We start from the raw sequence: 18,180 nt of genomic DNA, 5'->3' as shown, positions 1-18,180 counted from the left end.
CGTTATGATCCCTTTTCACTGATAAACGCATTCTATTGCGAATGGAAATAAATCAGTGGTGTCTATAACGCAGGATATAAGCAGCAATTTAAGTTTAAAATGGTTGAGAGACACTAGCTGTTTGCAGGCACGGAGCAGGTGTTCGGATGTGAATAGCGAGAGGAAAGGACGTCTCTCCCCTCCTCCTCTTCTGCCGCCATGTGATGACGGGCGGGCTGAGTGTATCACCGGAGCGATGGTTTTAAGTCACTTTCACCAGCAACAAAGCGGCAACAGCAGTACTGACGTAAACCCGCCACCACAGCACCGAGGCAATACGGCGCCGGGAACAGGGGCACTTGGACCGAAACAATAAAGGGAATCTTCGAAAACAAATACACAGGATGGGAATCGGCCGTCGGGAAACCCCGAGTCTATCGACGAGCAACATCGCCGCGATGCTTTTGCTGTAATTTCTAGCAACCCATGGCTGCTGTTCAAAGGTTTAAAATGCATTCAGAATGGAGAGTTGTGACAAGAGTTGCTGCAGGGTGCCGCATTGCCTGGCCGCTTGATGGTAGGATAGTATAATGCTTTAATGGTGATGGTGATGTTTAGGTCTTTTTGGGTGGGGATGGTTGAATGAACGGCTTGAGCATTAGTGTTACCGACATCGCCAGGTTAAATGTATAAATGTTCACCCGATACAGTAATTCTATCGGCTGAAGCCATATGCATTTGAATTGCTCAATACGACAGTTTGAATGTACGCGAACACATTGTAGAGAAAATAGATAACCAGAACTTGTATACAGGTAAACTCACAACTGTGCTGACTGGGAAGTAGATTGCTATCGTTGATCATGCTCAGGACGATCTCTAAAGTCAGGTTTTAATCTGGAAGCACCACAGATAGGCTTGTCAATACGTGACGCATTTAATATTGTTGTCTTCTTTTTTGGCAATTTCCCCAAATCTGCTGTGCCACTTTCTTACTGTTTCGTTCTACGCGTTCGAACAAGGACAATGACTCATTTACAAGCAGGCCTTTCTCCGGAGACGCTGGAGAAAGCCAAGGTGGAGTTAAAAGAGAACCCTGACACTTTACATCAGGACATACAGGAGGTGAGGGACATGATCATCACTCGACCAGACATTGGCTTTCTCAGGACAGACGATGCTTTCATCCTACGGTTCCTCCGAGCGCGGAAATTTAACCATTTCGAGGCATTCCGCCTCCTGGCCCAGTATTTCGAATATCGCCAGCAGAACCTGGATATGTTCAAAAACTTGAAAGCAACCGATCCGGGAATCAAGCAAGCTCTCAAAGATGGATTTCCAGGGGTGCTGTCCAACTTGGACCGGTATGGCAGGAAAATTCTGGTCTTGTTCGCCGCCAACTGGGATCAGAGCAGGTAATCTTGGATTGCCTCCATCAACACGATTCCTTCAGTGTCACCATTCAACAAAGCTACTTCATTTCCACTTGTACTCGTTTGCATGAAATGTATCGATGCATTCATAAACTGAAATTCTGTACACGTAAGTTTAGATGACGACATCATCAGTCTTGTCAGGATGGGAAGCCACACGAGTCCTTTACAGACCGAGAATGAGCTAAATACATCCATCCCAGATAGCTATAATGTCAGAACCACTGATTGAGCTAATAACACAACGAATAACCCTGTTAGCACAAGAGTAAATACTACTTACTTGACCACTTTGTTTGACACAAACGCCAATCTTAAGCAGCGTGGTCAGTAAGCCTAATGATCAATTTTTCATGTAATTGTTGGAGCAGCTAATTGCTGTCGACAGGCCGAGTGCGCACAGTGGCACTAACCAGTTAAACGACCCTTTGAAATGTACCACTATCTTTCTTGACTTTTTGGACTAGACGCTTATCCGCTTATCAAGACAGTAGCGCAGTAGTCAATTTTAGCATCTCAGCAGCACCTTCCGACCACATACAGTACTATAGGCCCATTTATGATCATCTCCATCACCCCAAAAAATCTTGCTTCTACAATTTCTATATTTTGATTTCCCTTCATGCTCATTTTCATAGCACACTCATTTGTACAAATGAATGAGGAAAAGGAATGTTTTCTGAAAAAGTAGATTCCACGTTACATCACTTAGCTTGTCTATTTATCTCAGTCATTTGAGGGAATCAGGGAGCCTGAGTAACATACATGTGTTTCATGTATGTGTGGAGAATAGCATTACATGTTGTTCTTTCCGTGCTGTGTGTTGTAACAATTGTGTGGCATCTCCACAGGTACACGTTTGTGGATATTTTGCGGGCAATTCTGTTGTCGCTGGAGGCCATGATTGAGGATCCGGAGCTACAGGTGAACGGATTTGTGTTAATCATCGACTGGAGTAACTTCACCTTCAAACAGGCCTCCAAACTCACACCGAGCATGCTGCGATTGGCCATAGAAGGACTACAGGTGAGGCACTGGCACCTGGACTGCTTGTTGTTTGACATGACCATTATCCAGCAGTCACCCATCAGCCGAACACTTGCTTTTGCTTACCTATGCCCTTTTCCACTAATAACACACATACACACACACACACACACACACACAGACACAGCCCCCTCCCCCCTCACCACCCCACAGCAACACACATACATATCCACTGAATTTGTCTCAGCTCACTAGGACCCCGATAAACCTGGCGGTTCATTCTCTGTGGCACCTGTCCGAGACAACATGTTCCAGCAGAGTGTTCTGGTTCTGCCTCCTGGCCTCAGAGGTGGATTAGTGCACGAGAGGCAGACCCAGCAGGCCAGCCAGCCTTCCTACTCTCCACATGGGGATGAAGTGGGGGAGGGAGGGAGGGAGGAAAGGGGGGTGTGGGGGCAGAGTGGACCCAGAGCAGGTGGTTGATGTTACCCTGCTCCGGTAATTATTCCCTTTGCGCATTACGGCTCCATATGAATGGGACCTCCTCTCCGTTTGTATCTGTGTGGGTGTGTGTGTGTGTGTCGTCCATCCTTTCCACAAACCCCCTTACAATTCGAATAGGAAACAGGGCCAGGAGAAAGTGTGAGATTTCAGCCTCTAGTTATGTGGGACAGCAAGAGCATAGAAGATCTCAGCCAGAGTGGATTTATTGTGTTTATTATACTTGCTTCTGTTGTAGCTTTCAGAATCTGGTTCTCACACTTTTAATGTTTTTGTACTGTCTGGCTGAAGAGAAAGTTTTATATAAACAATATGCCACATTTTTGTCACAGACAGTGAATCATGCAAAATGACAAATGCCAGAGCTATCCTTCAGTACTATGCTGAGCATGCATGCTACAATAATCCCAAAACTATCAAAAGGCTCCAGCGGTGATTTAATATTCCATGACTCAGTTGAATTGAAAATGAATGCTTTTCAAGAATAGGCTACACGTAGGCTATTGTCCACAAAGCCTCTTGACTGCATAACACAGCCTGGTCATAATGAGACCATTCCCTATTCCCCAGTCCTGCCTCCCACCCCCAGACAGAGCACTTTGAATAATTGATCAGTGCCATTAGCAGCTACTCTTCCAAACATGAAGCCAATCAGAGGTTCTGGACTACTTCTGTCACTGCCATCCAGTCAATAAATTGAAATAAAATTGTAAGTGCAGAAAAAAAATAAGTTATGGGTTAATTTACATTGTTAAATATGGCGTCCAGTTTGCTATCTCGCTTCCAAAAGAGCACTGAGAGTAATGTAAGTTGAGTGTGCTTTTTGGCCGCATGGAGTATGTCGTGGTTCAAACGGGGGTTCCGGGGTCCAGTCAGTGGAGGGTAACGCCAGCGCTGGGCAATTCCGAAATCCAACGTGAAGGACCCCCTGGTGAATTTGGGGGATGACAGAAAGGGGCGTGTGTCACCCAGGCACATGTTTCAGTACGCTTGTCACTTCAATTCTTGCTTATGAGAGAAATCATATGAAGTGTAGCAGGGCCTCAGATAACTGTGTGTGTGTGTGTGTGTGTGTGTGTGTGTGTGTGTGTGTGTGTGTGTGTGTGTGTGGGTGTGTGCGTGCCTGTGTTTGTGTATGTGTGTGTGTGTGTGTGTCTGTGCGTGTGTACGTGCATGTGTGCGTGCCTGTGTTTGTATGTATGTGTGTGTGTATGTGTGTGTGCCAGTGTGCCTCTTGTGTGCAAGCATGTATAGAAGTAGGGGGTGGGGTACAGCCATAACAACACCATATAAATCTGTCAGTCTCTTCCTTCATCAAGCACACACTGAAGTATCAAGGTGATACGATGGTTGATTTCATGTTACTCAGCTGAAGGACACAGAGAGCTGGCTCTGCATTTCAGCTCTCGTGCTTCAATATATATCTGTGTCAATCAATATATATGTGTGTGTGTGTGTGTGTGTGTGTATAGATATACACACTTAAAAGATTAAAAGTCGCCTCCATTGCTCACCAGCGCATTTGCAGATTTAGTTCATGTCAAGAGACAGCCGCCAGTTATTATTCATTTCAAGGCCGGAACCTGTTTTGGTCACAAAGGATGGCGTGTTTTGAGATATGAAGCATAGTCACACGCACAGGCAAACAATCACACACACTCTCATTCACTCGACTGCGTTATTAATACTGTGACACACACACACACACACACACACACAGTGATCGCAGGCACAGCACACATCCAGCGCGCGCACACACACACACACACACACACACACACACATATAAACTGAGTGGTAAACAAACAGATAGAAAACAACACAGCTCATTCAAGAGGAGGCGTAGACGCAAGCATATAGAAAATGTTGGCCCTTGGCAAAGTCACCACAGAGACGGTCTGAATGAGGTGGGAACTGTGGTGGGGAGTTAGTCCTCCTGAAGCCAGGCTTTGTTATGTCAGTGCACTGCTTTCTTCTGCTCTCTGTCTTGGACAGGCCTTTTGTCTCTCCTGGTGGGGAGAAAGAACCCGTGCACGTCGGCCAATCACAGCCCACCGATCCCTTCAATCCCACCCCGTACTGAGTTGCCTTGGCAACCTGTCCAACCGTCATGCTATGCGCCCTTCGGATGGGCTGCGCACAGAGAAACACACTCTTGTCACTCTCTTTCTCCCTTCCTCTCTCACTCTCTCTCCCTTCTTTCCTCTCTCTCTTTCTCCACTCTCTCTCTTCTTCCCTCTCTCTCTCTCCTCTCTCCCTCTCTTTTAAACCGTATCCTATCATATATGGAGAGGTTAATTTATTCGCCATACATGGACATATTTTTCTCTGTATAATGACCAGAAAGAATGCGGCCTTGGTGTGTGTGTGTATGTGTCTGTGTGTGTGTGTGTGTGCGTGCGCGCGCGTGTGTATGTGTGTGTATGTGTGCCATAATTTATGGTTTTATCTGATAGGAAATAAGGCCACGTTGTCTGAATCAGTGTGTGTGTACAGGAAGATCTTTTATCCAGGATCATATTTTAAGCACATTACTCAAGCTAGCCCATCTTCTCCTTTAAATTATGTAACGTTTCACACTAACCATTTCTAGTGGTTACTCACATCATCTCCGTCTGTGACTGAAGTCCATTAAGTGAAATCATCATCTGAAGTATTAATAGTGCAGGAATGTGGCACATTCTTCAACTGCTCTGGTGCTGGGAGATTTAATAATGCCCAGTTCGCCTCACAATTAACAAGAAAGAGAGACAGATACAGTGAAATAATCCAAAATGGCCTCTTGGTCCTCATCTGTACCCTCCTCTACCTATCACCGCTACACAGTGAGAGAGCTTAAAGTAAAAGAAATACAGTTTTCCTATCAGATGAATGCAGGGGAGCATATCATTTTGTCATAATAGTTATACAACAATCAAAATGTGGCAGCAATAACAGAATTTAATTACACACACAGGGTCCCCCATAAACTCACCTCTCTTCACAAGTTGAGATTTATTTCTAGCAGCATTATTACTTGTTATAAAATAGTATTTTTTATTTATAAAGCCATAAAAAAGCTCTTTTAAATTGTATTTATTCTGCGCTAATAGCTGAGCTTCGTGTGAGCTTAGAGTGCCCCTGGATGCGTTAGGAATCGATTGGACAGTCTTATCTCTTATCTGTCCTTGTCTGAAATCCTTTAAGCCACATACCTGTCCTCTGTCCCAGCTGTGGGGGGAACTCTCTGGAAAATGTGTTTTGGAGAGAATGTGGAGTAAGTCCCTGTATCTATTGAGCTGGACTGTTTGGGATTGGTTGCCAGGAGCCCTTAATAACTTCATGGACTGAGTATATAGTTGTATACTTAACAACCAAAATGATAAATGCAACATGTTCATTTGTGCCCCCATTGTTTCTGAGTTAAAAGTACAAGTTCTTCCCCTATGCACTCCATGTGCACTGTCTGTGCACTACCTACAGCTACCGAAATTGTGCAAAGAAAACAGGTGGTGATGCCAAGACTGGTGGTGATGCCGTTCAGAAAGTCCTTTTTGCTTAAGAGCTATTCAGATTCTCTACATGCTTAGGAAAAGTGTGTCAATGCCTCCTTTCAAATCTGCCTAAAAGAAAAGGTGATAGTGAAGCCCCCCCAGCGCTCTTTGCGCCAGGTAGCAGCAATCAGTCAGTGTCACACAAGTCAATGACACCTGCCTTCCCATAATGCATTAGCCTAGTCTAGCCTAGGCCTAAGCAGAGTCAGATTTTCCTCTGACTCTAAGTTTCCTTATGAGGTGGGGTTGTTCTGCTCAGTGCTTATTAGCAGCCATTGGGGGAGAAACTGAATTAAATGAAGATGAAAAGGTGATGAAAAGTGGCTTTGATGGAGTCCTGTTTTTGAAACGATTCTCTCTGAGTCTTTATGAATTCATCCACTATCTTATCTTGACCTCCTGATATGTTCCATCAAGCTCAAGGTCAAATGGATAGTACACACAAAATGAGGACATAAGACAAATAGAACAGAAGATCCAAATGCAGGCCAATATTTGCTAATTTATCGACATGTTGCGTGGCGCAATGCAGCAGAAATAAGGAACACGAGAGTTTGTGGTCTGTGATTTTTAAAAGTTTTATGGAAATGGTGTCACTATAAATGAATTTATGGACTGAGAACCTCCCCATCTGCGCACAGCTCTCATGTAGCATGGTGTTGCATGGTATCAAGTTCATTATATTTGCATCATTGCATTATCAATAAATTGCGTGTCACATAAATATAGTTCACAGGCAGCAGTTCTGGTGGACATTCACGGTGTCAGCATGCCAATTGCATGCTCCCCTTTTTGTGTCTATAGGACAAATCTGATATCTTTTACTTCAATTCATGACACATGGAAGCGAAAACAAAAGTGTTGCATTTATGTTACATGCATGTATAGACAGACAGGAGCCTTTTCAGTGCATCTTCCAGATGTTTGAAATGTGTCTTTCAGACTGATGATTGAAATGTGTCTTAAAACCATACGTACTGCTGAGCAGATGCAGACACACTCCAGCAGTGCTCCCAAATTCAGCCTTCACTTCCCACTTATCACAGCGTCGACAACTTCCCAATAAATAGATAGAAACCCAGAGCTGTTAATGGCCCACACTTAAAGTCCTGAAGTAATGTCTTTCGAAACCCTAGAAACTGCAAAATGTTTGTGTTTTAGCTTTTTCCAATAGATTTTTCTTCACATTCAAATGACCATGGGCCATTGCCAAGTCATTGTGTCCTCGTGTCTGGTCTTGGATGAGGGTCAACTTTGTGCCTTGCTGCTTGACCAGGTTTGTGTAAAGGGCAACAGGCTATGCAAAATTTATTGCTGAGCCAACGTTTTGTGCTCCAAGGTAAACAAAAGTGAGCGAGGGCCGCGAATCAAGGCTGCTTCGAGAGGAAGAGGTCAAGGATTATGCAGCGTAGATATCAACAGTGCAGCTTGCAGATGCCTAACAAGCCTGCATGTGGCCTCCAGCTCCCATCTAGGATGTGTGTGTGTGTGTGTGTGCGTGCGTGCGTGCGGGCGAGCGAGCGTGCGTGCGTGCGTGCGAGCGAGCGAGCGAGTGTGTGTGTGTTTGTGCGTGTGTGTGTGTTTGTGTATATGTGTGTGTGTTTTGTGTATGCTGGAAGAAGGGAGGGGTGGTGGATGAAACAAACCAAATGCTATGTGGCAACCAACAAATTTTGGTTCTGGGGGAAGTTAAAAACCCAATGGCCTGCCTTCCCCTGAGATTTTTCATTGGATTCTTATTCCCCTTTTGTGCTCTCCCCTTTGTGATTGGACACCATTGGTGCATGGCGTAGCTTAGTCTACCAATGACTGATCCCGGTTTAGCACTGGCGTTTTTTTTTCCCACCCTCAGTGGGTGCGGATCTGGCTGGCACAGATAACCCATTTCCTGTGGAGCCTGCCATGATGTATTGACATGACCTATCATACCAGTCAGCGTTTCCCCTCATTAGCATGGCTAGCTTCTAGCGCCTGCCCTCCCCACCGTTTGGAAAACGCTGGAGAGCAGGCGATGGGTTTTACCATCGCTTTTAGCCGGCTTGCAGATACATTTTGAAGCTGAGCCCTGACGCGCTGTGTGTTAAGTGAATGTTTATCCACACTGCAAAGAGAAAGCGAGGGAAAAAGAGAAAGAGAGAAAGAGAATCAGGAATGGCTTCAGGCTCCAGAGCTACATTGATAGTGCTCTGCTATGAGAAATCAGTGTTTATGAAAGTGGCTGTTTGTGAGCACTACCGATCTTATGGGATCCAGATAGCCACTGGTCTGGCCCGGATCTGTCCCGGCATTGGCCCGGACTGTCAGCAGAACAGGGCCCAATCTGTTACGGAGCTAGCTGAGTTATCTTCGAGGCTATAGCTCCACATACACACACAGAAGTGTTGAGCGAGGGCAGGCTATGGAGAATCGTTTTAAAAAACAGGACTCCATCAAAGCCACTTTTCATCACCCACATCTTCATTTAATTCAGTTTCTCCCCCAATGGCTGCTAATAAGCATTGAGCACAACAACCCCCTTTTTTCCCTTTCTATATCCCACAGCATTGTCTGGTGCCTTAGAACATGCAAATAAGAAATGCAAGTTCCAGGCCCCTTTTCTCCAGAGAAGATTATTTATTTACATCTACAGTATACAGTTAATTGGAAATGTTTCTGAGGACTTTTGCTTCCTTATGAAGCTCGGAGAGCAGAGCACACACATTCTCATTTCAGTGACAAAAAAGTGAAAAAAATTTTAGCCACATTTATTTTTTGCTACCAACATTTTGATTCTACAGAGATCTGCCTTAAATATTGCCATCAATAAACTAGTACAGAAAATTGATTTACAGTAATCTGGAATAAATATCTTCTATAGGGCTATTATAATTTAAGTCTTTTTTTAGTGATTATATGTGTAAGAGGATATATTTGCAAGCAATCCTTTAGTCTGTCCACTTTGGGTCTTTTCCCAGTCAGGATGAGTGGTTAGTGTAGCAGTCAACACAATGTAGGCTCTATTGACCTTTGCCATCATCACTGGACTCCAGGGGAAGAAAAACAAAACAAAACAAAAGCGTTTAAGCGTTTTCTTTTTTTTAAATCCTGTGTTTACCTCTGAGTGACTGGAATGTCAATTTCAGTAAATATTCCTCAGTAACCTCCAGTTTATGGGGAAAAAAGGAGATACATTCCCTGCTGGTATCAGACAACTGCTGTGACAAGAGGCATCAAAGGCGGTACTAATGACTAAGCTCCCCTTGTCGGAACCACCCAACAGGACGTCACACGCTGCTGCTACCCATCTGTTGGCTTTAAGATTTTTGGAAGTGGACAATGTTTTCGTGTTTCTACACACAAACATGCACACACACATCCATACACACACACACATAGACACACACACACAGACACACACACACACACACACACACACACACACACACACACACGCAGACACACACACTCACACACACACACACAGACACAGATACTTTCTCCCCCCATATACACATGCATACATGCAAATACACAGGACAAACACAAACACACACACACACACATGTTCACACACCCACACACACACACATAAATGCACAGACAGACAAACAAACGTACGTACACACACACACACACACCACACTATCACTATCACACCCGCCACACTATCACACACACCACTGCCCAGGCTGTGCAGCGCTGAATGGGCAGCCCTTTTCTCCGAGAGCGCTCTGGCAGATGGTGGCATTGGTCCTCGCCAGCGCTGCCCCTCTGCCCTCTTTAGCATGGCATCGGCAGTGGCGCCATCACCCGCCACCTCTCTCCCCCCCCCCCTCCACTCACACACACATACACATACACACACACACTCTCACCCACCAGTGTCAGATGTGGTGCCAGCTCGGCTGCGGGTGTGTGTGTGTGTGTGTGTGTGTGTGTGTGTGTGAGTGCGAGGCCCCGTGCCCGGAGCCAGCTGCCGAGGGGGACACACGCTGCCGGCAGAGGAGGGCCAGGCCAGGGGACGCCCGCGCGCTCTACCCGCAGCTGTCTGCCGTCGTGCCGCGGCGGCCATGCCAGACATGGGTACAGTCGTGGGGCGGCTGCCTGCAAGCGTGGCGCTGTCACCGTGCCCGGGCAGTCGGCTCTGCGGAGCGCCGAGCGAGGGAGGGAAGCGGCCCCATCTGTTTGGTGTTTTCGGGTTATTCTGAGAAAGAGACACAGGAAGAAGACTGACAGAGAGATAGAGAGATGGATAAAGAAACAGATAGACAGACAGACAGACAGACGGATCATTTCCAGTCTAGGCAGAGAGGGAATGCTGTGAACATTTCCGGTGCTTGTTATGGTAACAAGAAGAAGAAAGATCAAGTTACACACTAAGGACTTTGGAAGCCCTCAGAATGAATATTTTACTTAAAACATCTTTTTTTCCGTTCCCATTGCCTCAGCAGCACTTGCACAACTTGCATAGCACAACTGAAGGACATTTGACATTTGTCCAAATCATCCGCTTTTTTTAGAAACCTGTGTTTACCTGATAATTATTTGCTTATATAGATATGCTATTAGATCTTCTTTATATATTGTAGATAGATGTATCAATGAACAACAGACTAATAGACAGGTTCAGATAGATTTATACATACATAGAAAATTACATGGGTACCAAAAATGGCTACCATCCCTGACTGCATGTTTGCACAGGGTGCAAGGCTTTTAACTGTGTGAGCCACGTAAGTGACTATTAGAACAGAACATTTCCTGCTTGACTCGGTGTAGTATTTTGTCTTATTGACATTCAGCATGCACGCAACAGCTATTCCCCCCACTGAGACCGAGCCCCAGCATCCAATAAAGAAATCACAGGTTGACTTCCCTGAGGTTTCCTTTAGCCCCATAAATGAACCAGAGCAATAAAGGTATCCTTGCCATGTCTGTGCGTGCGTGCTGCGACACAACCTGCATGTATGGACCCCATGAATATGGAGGACCATCCTCCAAGGGTTTTTACGAGGGAGTGAATGAGAAAGATAAGTCCCTGTCTGAATCAACTCCAAGATGAAAGGTAGCCATTATTTCCCTTTCACTAAGTGCACGTCTCAGCTGTGAAAAAAGAGCAGGTCAGCTGACAGCGCATCACTCGAAGATATTCCCCCGAAAGTGTTTCTGAGTTAATGCACATGCCCTGACTGTTTAGTAGTGGGTTTCATTGAAGACAGAAATCCATTAAGTCTAAATGTAAAGGTATTGTATTGTATGTAAATTAGATTGAAGCAGATTACTGGGTAACATTTTCACTGCTGACTATACACTGAAAATACACTTAAAGGCCGTAATCATCAATGCAACTGCAAGAGCACTTTGATACTCTCTACTTAAAGTTCAAAAGCCTAAGCATAGTGCCAATCTAAGTATTGTCGTACTGTACACAACTACAAAATGTCAATGTGTTTTTGCAATATATATCACACTGTACTTAATAGTATAATAACGTCATAAGAGCAATTATGATAAGTATAATCACATTAGACTGTATGGTGCTTGTCATGGAGAAGAGGTGCATTAGGTTGCCGAGAGTGAGTGGCATGGAAGTGACGAGAGTGTGACCTGTGCTTGACATTTGGCCCACGTGTTTGATGTGGCTCACAGGATGAGAGATTTGTCGAGGGAGCTTCTTTGATGGCCGCCGTGGTCCTGTCAGGCGGCATCAGATCAGACAGGGTCGTGACGCGCCATCAGGTTGGCCGTCATGGCAGCATGGTGCTACTGCGGGTGGTGACTGCCTACCCAAGGCCAGGGCTGACGTTTGCAATGCAGAACGCAACACGGCATATGTGTGTGTGTGTGTGTGCGTGTGCGCGCGCGCGTATGTGTGTGTGTGTGTGTGTGTGTGCGTGAAGATGAACACGTTCATAAATCCAAACTGCAGACAGCTGCTGTGTGCTCCTCCTACCACACATCAGGTGAGGTGACGCTTCCCTCCTTTTAACCCCCCTCCCCCCCCTTTTCTCCACCATGTGGTCTTGTGTTTCCTGTACGCACACATCTTTAGATGAGTCGTGGATGTGAAATATGTATGGAACAATCAAAGAAATGCCAACGGTGACAAGAGCCCACAAGGGAGGAATGAATACAATAAAAGTGTTTTTCTTTGTTATTAATGAGTTGTGAATGTAGAGCAGGGCTTATATTAACAGCCCCTCTTCCCGTCACAAGAGAGAAATGACACTTTCAAGATGAACTGGAGGAATATTATTTACACTATGCCTGTCTTGAGCTGAAAGTGTGCTCTTATTTATTCTGTTTTATTTCCTGTGTTTCATTGCCAACAGGATAGCTTCCCAGCCCGATTCGGAGGGATCCACTTTGTCAACCAGCCGTGGTACATTCATGCACTGTACACCGTCATACGTCCTTTCTTGAAGGACAAAACACGGAAAAGGGTAAGAGATAAAAGCGTACTACTGCCAACCCTTCTCACTGTGACTCACCTCACGTTATCGTTACGTCACTCCGAGCAGCTTATTTACTGTAAGATGAAAGAAAATAAAACTAGAATCTATGCTCATGCCAAATGACATATTTGTCAATTGGCCCATGCTACAGTACACCTTCCCACTAAGATCCACCAAGAAAATCGAGCAGGTAGTCGTCTTTTAATCCTGTTTAGACAAAGGGAAAAACATATCACCGAGAACATAACCGCACTGACAGAGGTAATACGGCAATAAAAATGTTAGTTAGTCACACACCATATAAAATTGCTAGCATTGTGCACTCACACATAATTGAACTATATTGGGACTGGATAAGCCCTTTGTCAGCTTCATAAACACTGCGCACGCCTGTTCTAAACACCACCCACTAGTTGTTATCCGTCTCCTGGTGCGTTGTTTTGACGTATGAAATAAGGTATGTGAGCCGTCGTACATATGGCTGTATACAGCGAGAGCCTGTGGATGGTAATGTGTTGCTCATGCTCCTATTAGTTACAGTTCATGCAGTCAGTCCACCTTCATGCCCATGGAAAAAAAATATCACGCTAATCTGTCTAGACAAACGCTAAATTGCCTGCCTTTAAGCACGCCTCTGTATAAGCCTATTTTTGCCACTCTATTTAAGTAAACATTTTTATGCCTCCAGACCTTTTTGGCTATGTGGTGTGTGTCTGTGTGTGTGCATGTGTGTGTGTGTGTGTGTGCGTGCGTGCATGCGTGCGTTTATGTCGACAACTGTTATAATCTTTAAATAAACATTGGATTGCCTGAAGTTCTTTGTATATGTGTGTATGGGGGGCAGCCGTGGCCTACTGGCCAGGGCTTTGGGCTTGTAACCGAAGGGCTGCCGGTTCGATCCCAGACCAGTAGGACAAATGTGGGCTGGGGAAGTGGTTGAGCACTGCTCTCCCATGCCCACATCCACAGCTTAAGTGCCCTTGAGCAAGGCACCCCTCACTGCTCCCCGAGCGCCGCTGTAGCAGGCAGCTCACTGCGTCGGGATTAGTGTATATGTATTTGGCCCTGTTATTTCTCCTTATCTTAACCGTAAGCCTGCTCCCCATTCTGCAGATCTTCATGCACGGAAACAACCTGAATAGTCTGCACCAGCTCATTCTGCCCGAGATACTGCCCTCGGAGCTGGGGGGCATGCTGCCCCCCTACGACATGGGCACCTGGGCGCGCACCCTGCTCGATCACGCTTACGACGAGGAGACCGACTACTGCCCCGAGTCGTACACACTCTCCGTTAAGGACCTGGAGAAAGACCTGTCTCCGAAAACCATGAAGAGGTCGGTGACTGCTGCCGCTGTTGTTTGTGACGTTTAGGCGGAGAGGTGATGTATTCCGTGTGTGTGTGTTTGCATGTATGTGTGTGTGTGTGTGTGTGTGTCTGCATGTCAAATGGACTATGTCAGAATGTTTGTTTGTTTATCAGAGAGAGGGAACAGAACAAACGACAGAAAGAGGGAAACAAAATGAAAGAATGTTAGAGAGATGAAGACGGGAGAGATACCACACAGGGTTCGTGAGTTTCAGTCTGTTTAGCATGACTCACGATTCTAAGGACTGTATCAAATGACTCATTCAGAAGCCATTGAGCTGGTGCCATGGCATGATGCTCGTTGAACTTTAACGTCAGTCCCGATGTTTGCTTATTTAGGTTTTTTTCTTTTGTGTTACGTGTTTTGTTGCATGAACAGTTAGGTATTTACGTCCAGCACAGTGTTCTTTTAGAATCCCAAAGCCCATCTCGAACAGTAACGATTTATGAGCATGCAGCGGACGGGGTCGAGTTGGGGTTGATATGTGCACTGATCATGGCAGCATGAGTTAATGATAAAAAATAGCTCTCATTAGATGGCATAATTTGTTGGCGAGCCAACGAGGAGCGCTATTTGTTTGTCTCTGTGGGCTGAGGCCCAAAAGCTCATTCATTTGAATCATCCGCAAGATTGCCTGGGAGAGAGACAGAGAATGAACCAGCTCAAGGATGAGATGACTGATGTGAGGTCTGTAGTCAGGGGAAACCAAACAGTGCAATATTTGTTTTATATATTCTAATACCCTTCCAAAAAAATATGAGTGACTCATTCAAAAATTGCCACTTGTGGTATTTGCAGTGGGCTAGCCATTTTCATTTTTAACAAACTTGTTTATTCTAGACTTTTCCATTTGGACTAATGCTTAAGATTCATTATGTTTTCATCATGTCTGTCTCAGAGCAGAATGATTACCACAGGCATGGTGATCTCCCTGAGAGATTAGTCAGTGACAAACGTCTTCCCTCACCTCAGCTTGGTCACGTTCCCTCGCAAATGGCTAGATAAATGGAGCAGGCCCCTTTGTAATGAACTGGAGTGAATGTGGGAGTTCATTGTCTGCCCCGGTTGTCTTCGGGGCTAGGTGTCTCGACTTATTGGGTCGTGAAATCAGCATTAGGTGGAAGCGATGACGCCACGGGCACACCATGAGCATCCCTCAGTGCCCAACTCCCCTTCACACACACACAAACACACACCCTCACTCTCACTCTTGCACCTACTGGAGCATGAACAGATGGGCTGATGGGAGTTTTTACCGATGGCGCTGAGCTCATCTTCACTTTCTGTCCCCTGACGTTAACGGTACTCCCTGACTAAGCCCTCTGCACAAACGCAATGTCATGATGTCACAATGCCAGCGTTGCCCCTGGCGACAAAGCCCATCAGAATCACTGATGTACGTTCAAAGGACTTTCTCTAAGTGTACATGAGTGGTCAAAATATGCTTTTAAGAATCCTGGCTTTGTATGTTTGTGTGCATTGTGTGTTTGGCCCCTCAAACCAGAGCATGGAAAATAAAGTTCAATGAAACAGTAGTACTAATGGCTCTTATATGGATTCAGAATCTTTTTAGTAACTGAGAAATGTGCCATGCGCCTTTTGTCTGTAAGCCCAAACAAATGAATTCATAAACATTGACAATTGACATAGAAAAAGTGCTTATTATGCTTATTATGTTATTTGTTTTCTTTTGTTTGCTCATTGTGGCAATGATGCCAGTTGGAAGGCCCACGGCCAACTTCGTAGAGAGAACGGGGTCTGTTCCGAGAAAGCTGTAAATTAGACACAAAAGTTTACCCCCGGCCCCACGTGCCCCCACCATGACAACAACGACGCGTTTCAGTTCGGTGCAATTAGCTCCGCTTTCGCCCCGTCTGTGCTAGAAAGGTCAGGCCAGCATTACTGGGCGCTCGCCTGATTAAAAACAGCACTCAGTCGCTGATGAGCGTCGCTCGCCTCACTCTTGTTTATACGCGAGAGGATCAGCGCGAGAGAGAGAGAGGGTGACTCGTTTCCACAGCCTCGTTGGAGTGTTTCAGAATGCAGTTGGAGACACGGACAAGAAGGAATTAAGTGCAGTGATTATGATTTCTAATTGAGCCCCTCATTAATAATCAGAGGATGTTTTGTCGTTTTTTTTTTTGTTTTTTTTTTCAAAAATCGTATGATGTGCGATGAGTCACGGAGCATTTTGAATTTGCTCCTGCGTGATTTAGTTTAACTGAGTCTGTGAATCCCAGAGAAACCTTTCTCTTTAGTGCTTTACTTCCTGGGCATACAGTGAAATCAGGCTCTTGATTGTGACATGGGAATGCCTGCAGGGCGTGTATCTATCTTCACACAGGTGTTGACAGTGTGTGTTTTGGAAAAGAGAGGAAAAAACGAGAAAGAGAGAGAGATAGGAGAGAGAGAGAGAGAGACAGAGAGAGAAAGAGCACTAGTCTGCGACACCAATGATGAAGCTGTCCCAGATTTGTATGCAATGAATGATGGCTACCCCCTCGTTTTAAAGCTGCTTACGCCTGTAGCAGGGAAATAAATCAGAATTAGGTCAACGTTGTGTCCGAGGATGACTTTTTTTCTCTGTCTCTCCATCTCTCTTTCTCTCTCTGTCACTGTTGAAATGACCTTTACTGGCTCCTGTGGCAGACAGTCGCTATCCGTTAGTGTGGGAAAAAGTAGGCTTCTGGAATAGCTTCGTTCACAGTGATGCATGTCTGTGCTTCTGCAGCCTCTCTCTGTGTATGTGTGTGTGTGTGTGTGTGTGTGTGTTTGTGTCTTTGGCTTTATTTAAACACAACCCACACCTCAGACACTTACTGTGCTCCACAGGGAATTTGGTCACATGACATACGATCGTTAGACCCCGGATCAATTTTCAGAAAAATAAAGATGAAGGAGCATCTTTCTAGTCACCATGTACCCTCACACACACACACACACACACACACACACACACACACACACACACACACACACACACACACACACACACACACACACACACACACACAGAGACTTACATGCACCTACAACAACCACACCAAAAGCCAGCAACCACACATTTACACAAACAGGTTGACTATTGCTCACAGAGACCTGCATAAAAAAAAAGAATACTGTAAAAAAACAAACAAACAAAAAAATTCACCCACACCCACACCCACACACACTCACTCAAGAAAATATAGCACAGTGGCACGCTGCCAAACACAAACCAGCCATATTTTATTCATGTGTGCGCGCAGGTCTCAATCGGTTGTGGAGCCTGGGGTGCTTAAGAGACCAGAGAAGGTGAAGAATGAGGAGGAGAACATGCAGCCGCTGCTCTCTCTGGACTAATACCCCCACCCCCCCCACCCCACCCCCAAGAACCCCAGACCCCCACCGGCCGAGGGAGACATTCACCACCACCCCCTCCCAACTATCCGAGCTCCCCTCTTTCCCAGAGAATTAAATCGACATGGGAGAGAGAGAGAGCTCCTTGTTCTCAAAAATGAACACGAATTCGAATTCTATATCTAATACATGTAATGTAACACAGAAAACTGCTGAGGAGGGAAGAGCACTGGACGCCTGTGATGAGGAGCTAATGGGGAGAGAGGCGGCCATTTTGAGAGATTTGACTTTTTTGTTTTAAATTGGTTGTTTGATTCCTTTTTTGAGGGGGAGGGGGATTTCGGAGGAAGAAACTAATGGCGGAGATCCATACGTCGTTGTCAAGTGCCAATTCAGAACTGTACATACGCTCCAGGCCTAAGCTTTAGGACGCCGGAGTTAATCGTGACAAGAACACGCAATGTAAAGACTGCTGTGAATACTCTGTATGTGCTTCTCGTGAAATATTTTGTGGACAACAACAAAAAAAGTAAAAGAAACAAAAAAAAGTAATAATAAAAATGGAAATGGCAACATAAGTTGAGGGGGATATATTGAACTGCTGTGA

The 18,180-nt window shown here is 45.3% G+C and overlaps 1 protein-coding gene across 1 annotated transcript; it reads left to right on the top strand.

Annotated features, from left to right (window-relative positions):
* Nucleotides 1-1,005: 1,005 nt before the first annotated feature.
* On the top strand, nt 1,006-17,576 carry clvs2 (clavesin 2). Its single transcript, XM_076272096.1, has 5 exons — nt 1,006-1,394; nt 2,264-2,438; nt 12,745-12,855; nt 13,981-14,201; nt 17,483-17,576. The coding sequence occupies exons 1-5, from the start codon at nt 1,006-1,008 to the stop codon at nt 17,574-17,576; spliced, it is 990 nt and encodes a 329-aa protein (XP_076128211.1).
* The last annotated feature ends 604 nt before the right edge of the window (nt 17,577-18,180 follow it).

The sequence above is a fragment of the Alosa pseudoharengus genome, unplaced genomic scaffold (genome assembly GCF_046254945.1).
Source record: "Alosa pseudoharengus isolate Yale_2024_CS ecotype anadromous, Long Island Sound unplaced genomic scaffold, YU_APseudo_1.1 YU_APseudo_1.1_scf_7, whole genome shotgun sequence".
Lineage (NCBI taxonomy): Eukaryota > Metazoa > Chordata > Actinopteri > Clupeiformes > Clupeidae > Alosa > Alosa pseudoharengus.
This window is presented reverse-complemented; position numbering and strand designations above follow the sequence as displayed.

Excerpts from the sequence above, each read along its gene's own strand:
- clvs2 (XM_076272096.1), top strand. The coding sequence starts at position 1,006 with ATGACTCATTTACAAGCAGGCCTTTCTCCGGAGACGCTGGAGAAAGCC. Across the intron at positions 1,395-2,263 it reads GCCAACTGGGATCAGAGCAG|GTACACGTTTGTGGATATTT; the intron begins GTAATCTTGGAT and ends GCATCTCCACAG. Across the intron at positions 2,439-12,744 it reads TGGCCATAGAAGGACTACAG|GATAGCTTCCCAGCCCGATT; the intron begins GTGAGGCACTGG and ends CATTGCCAACAG.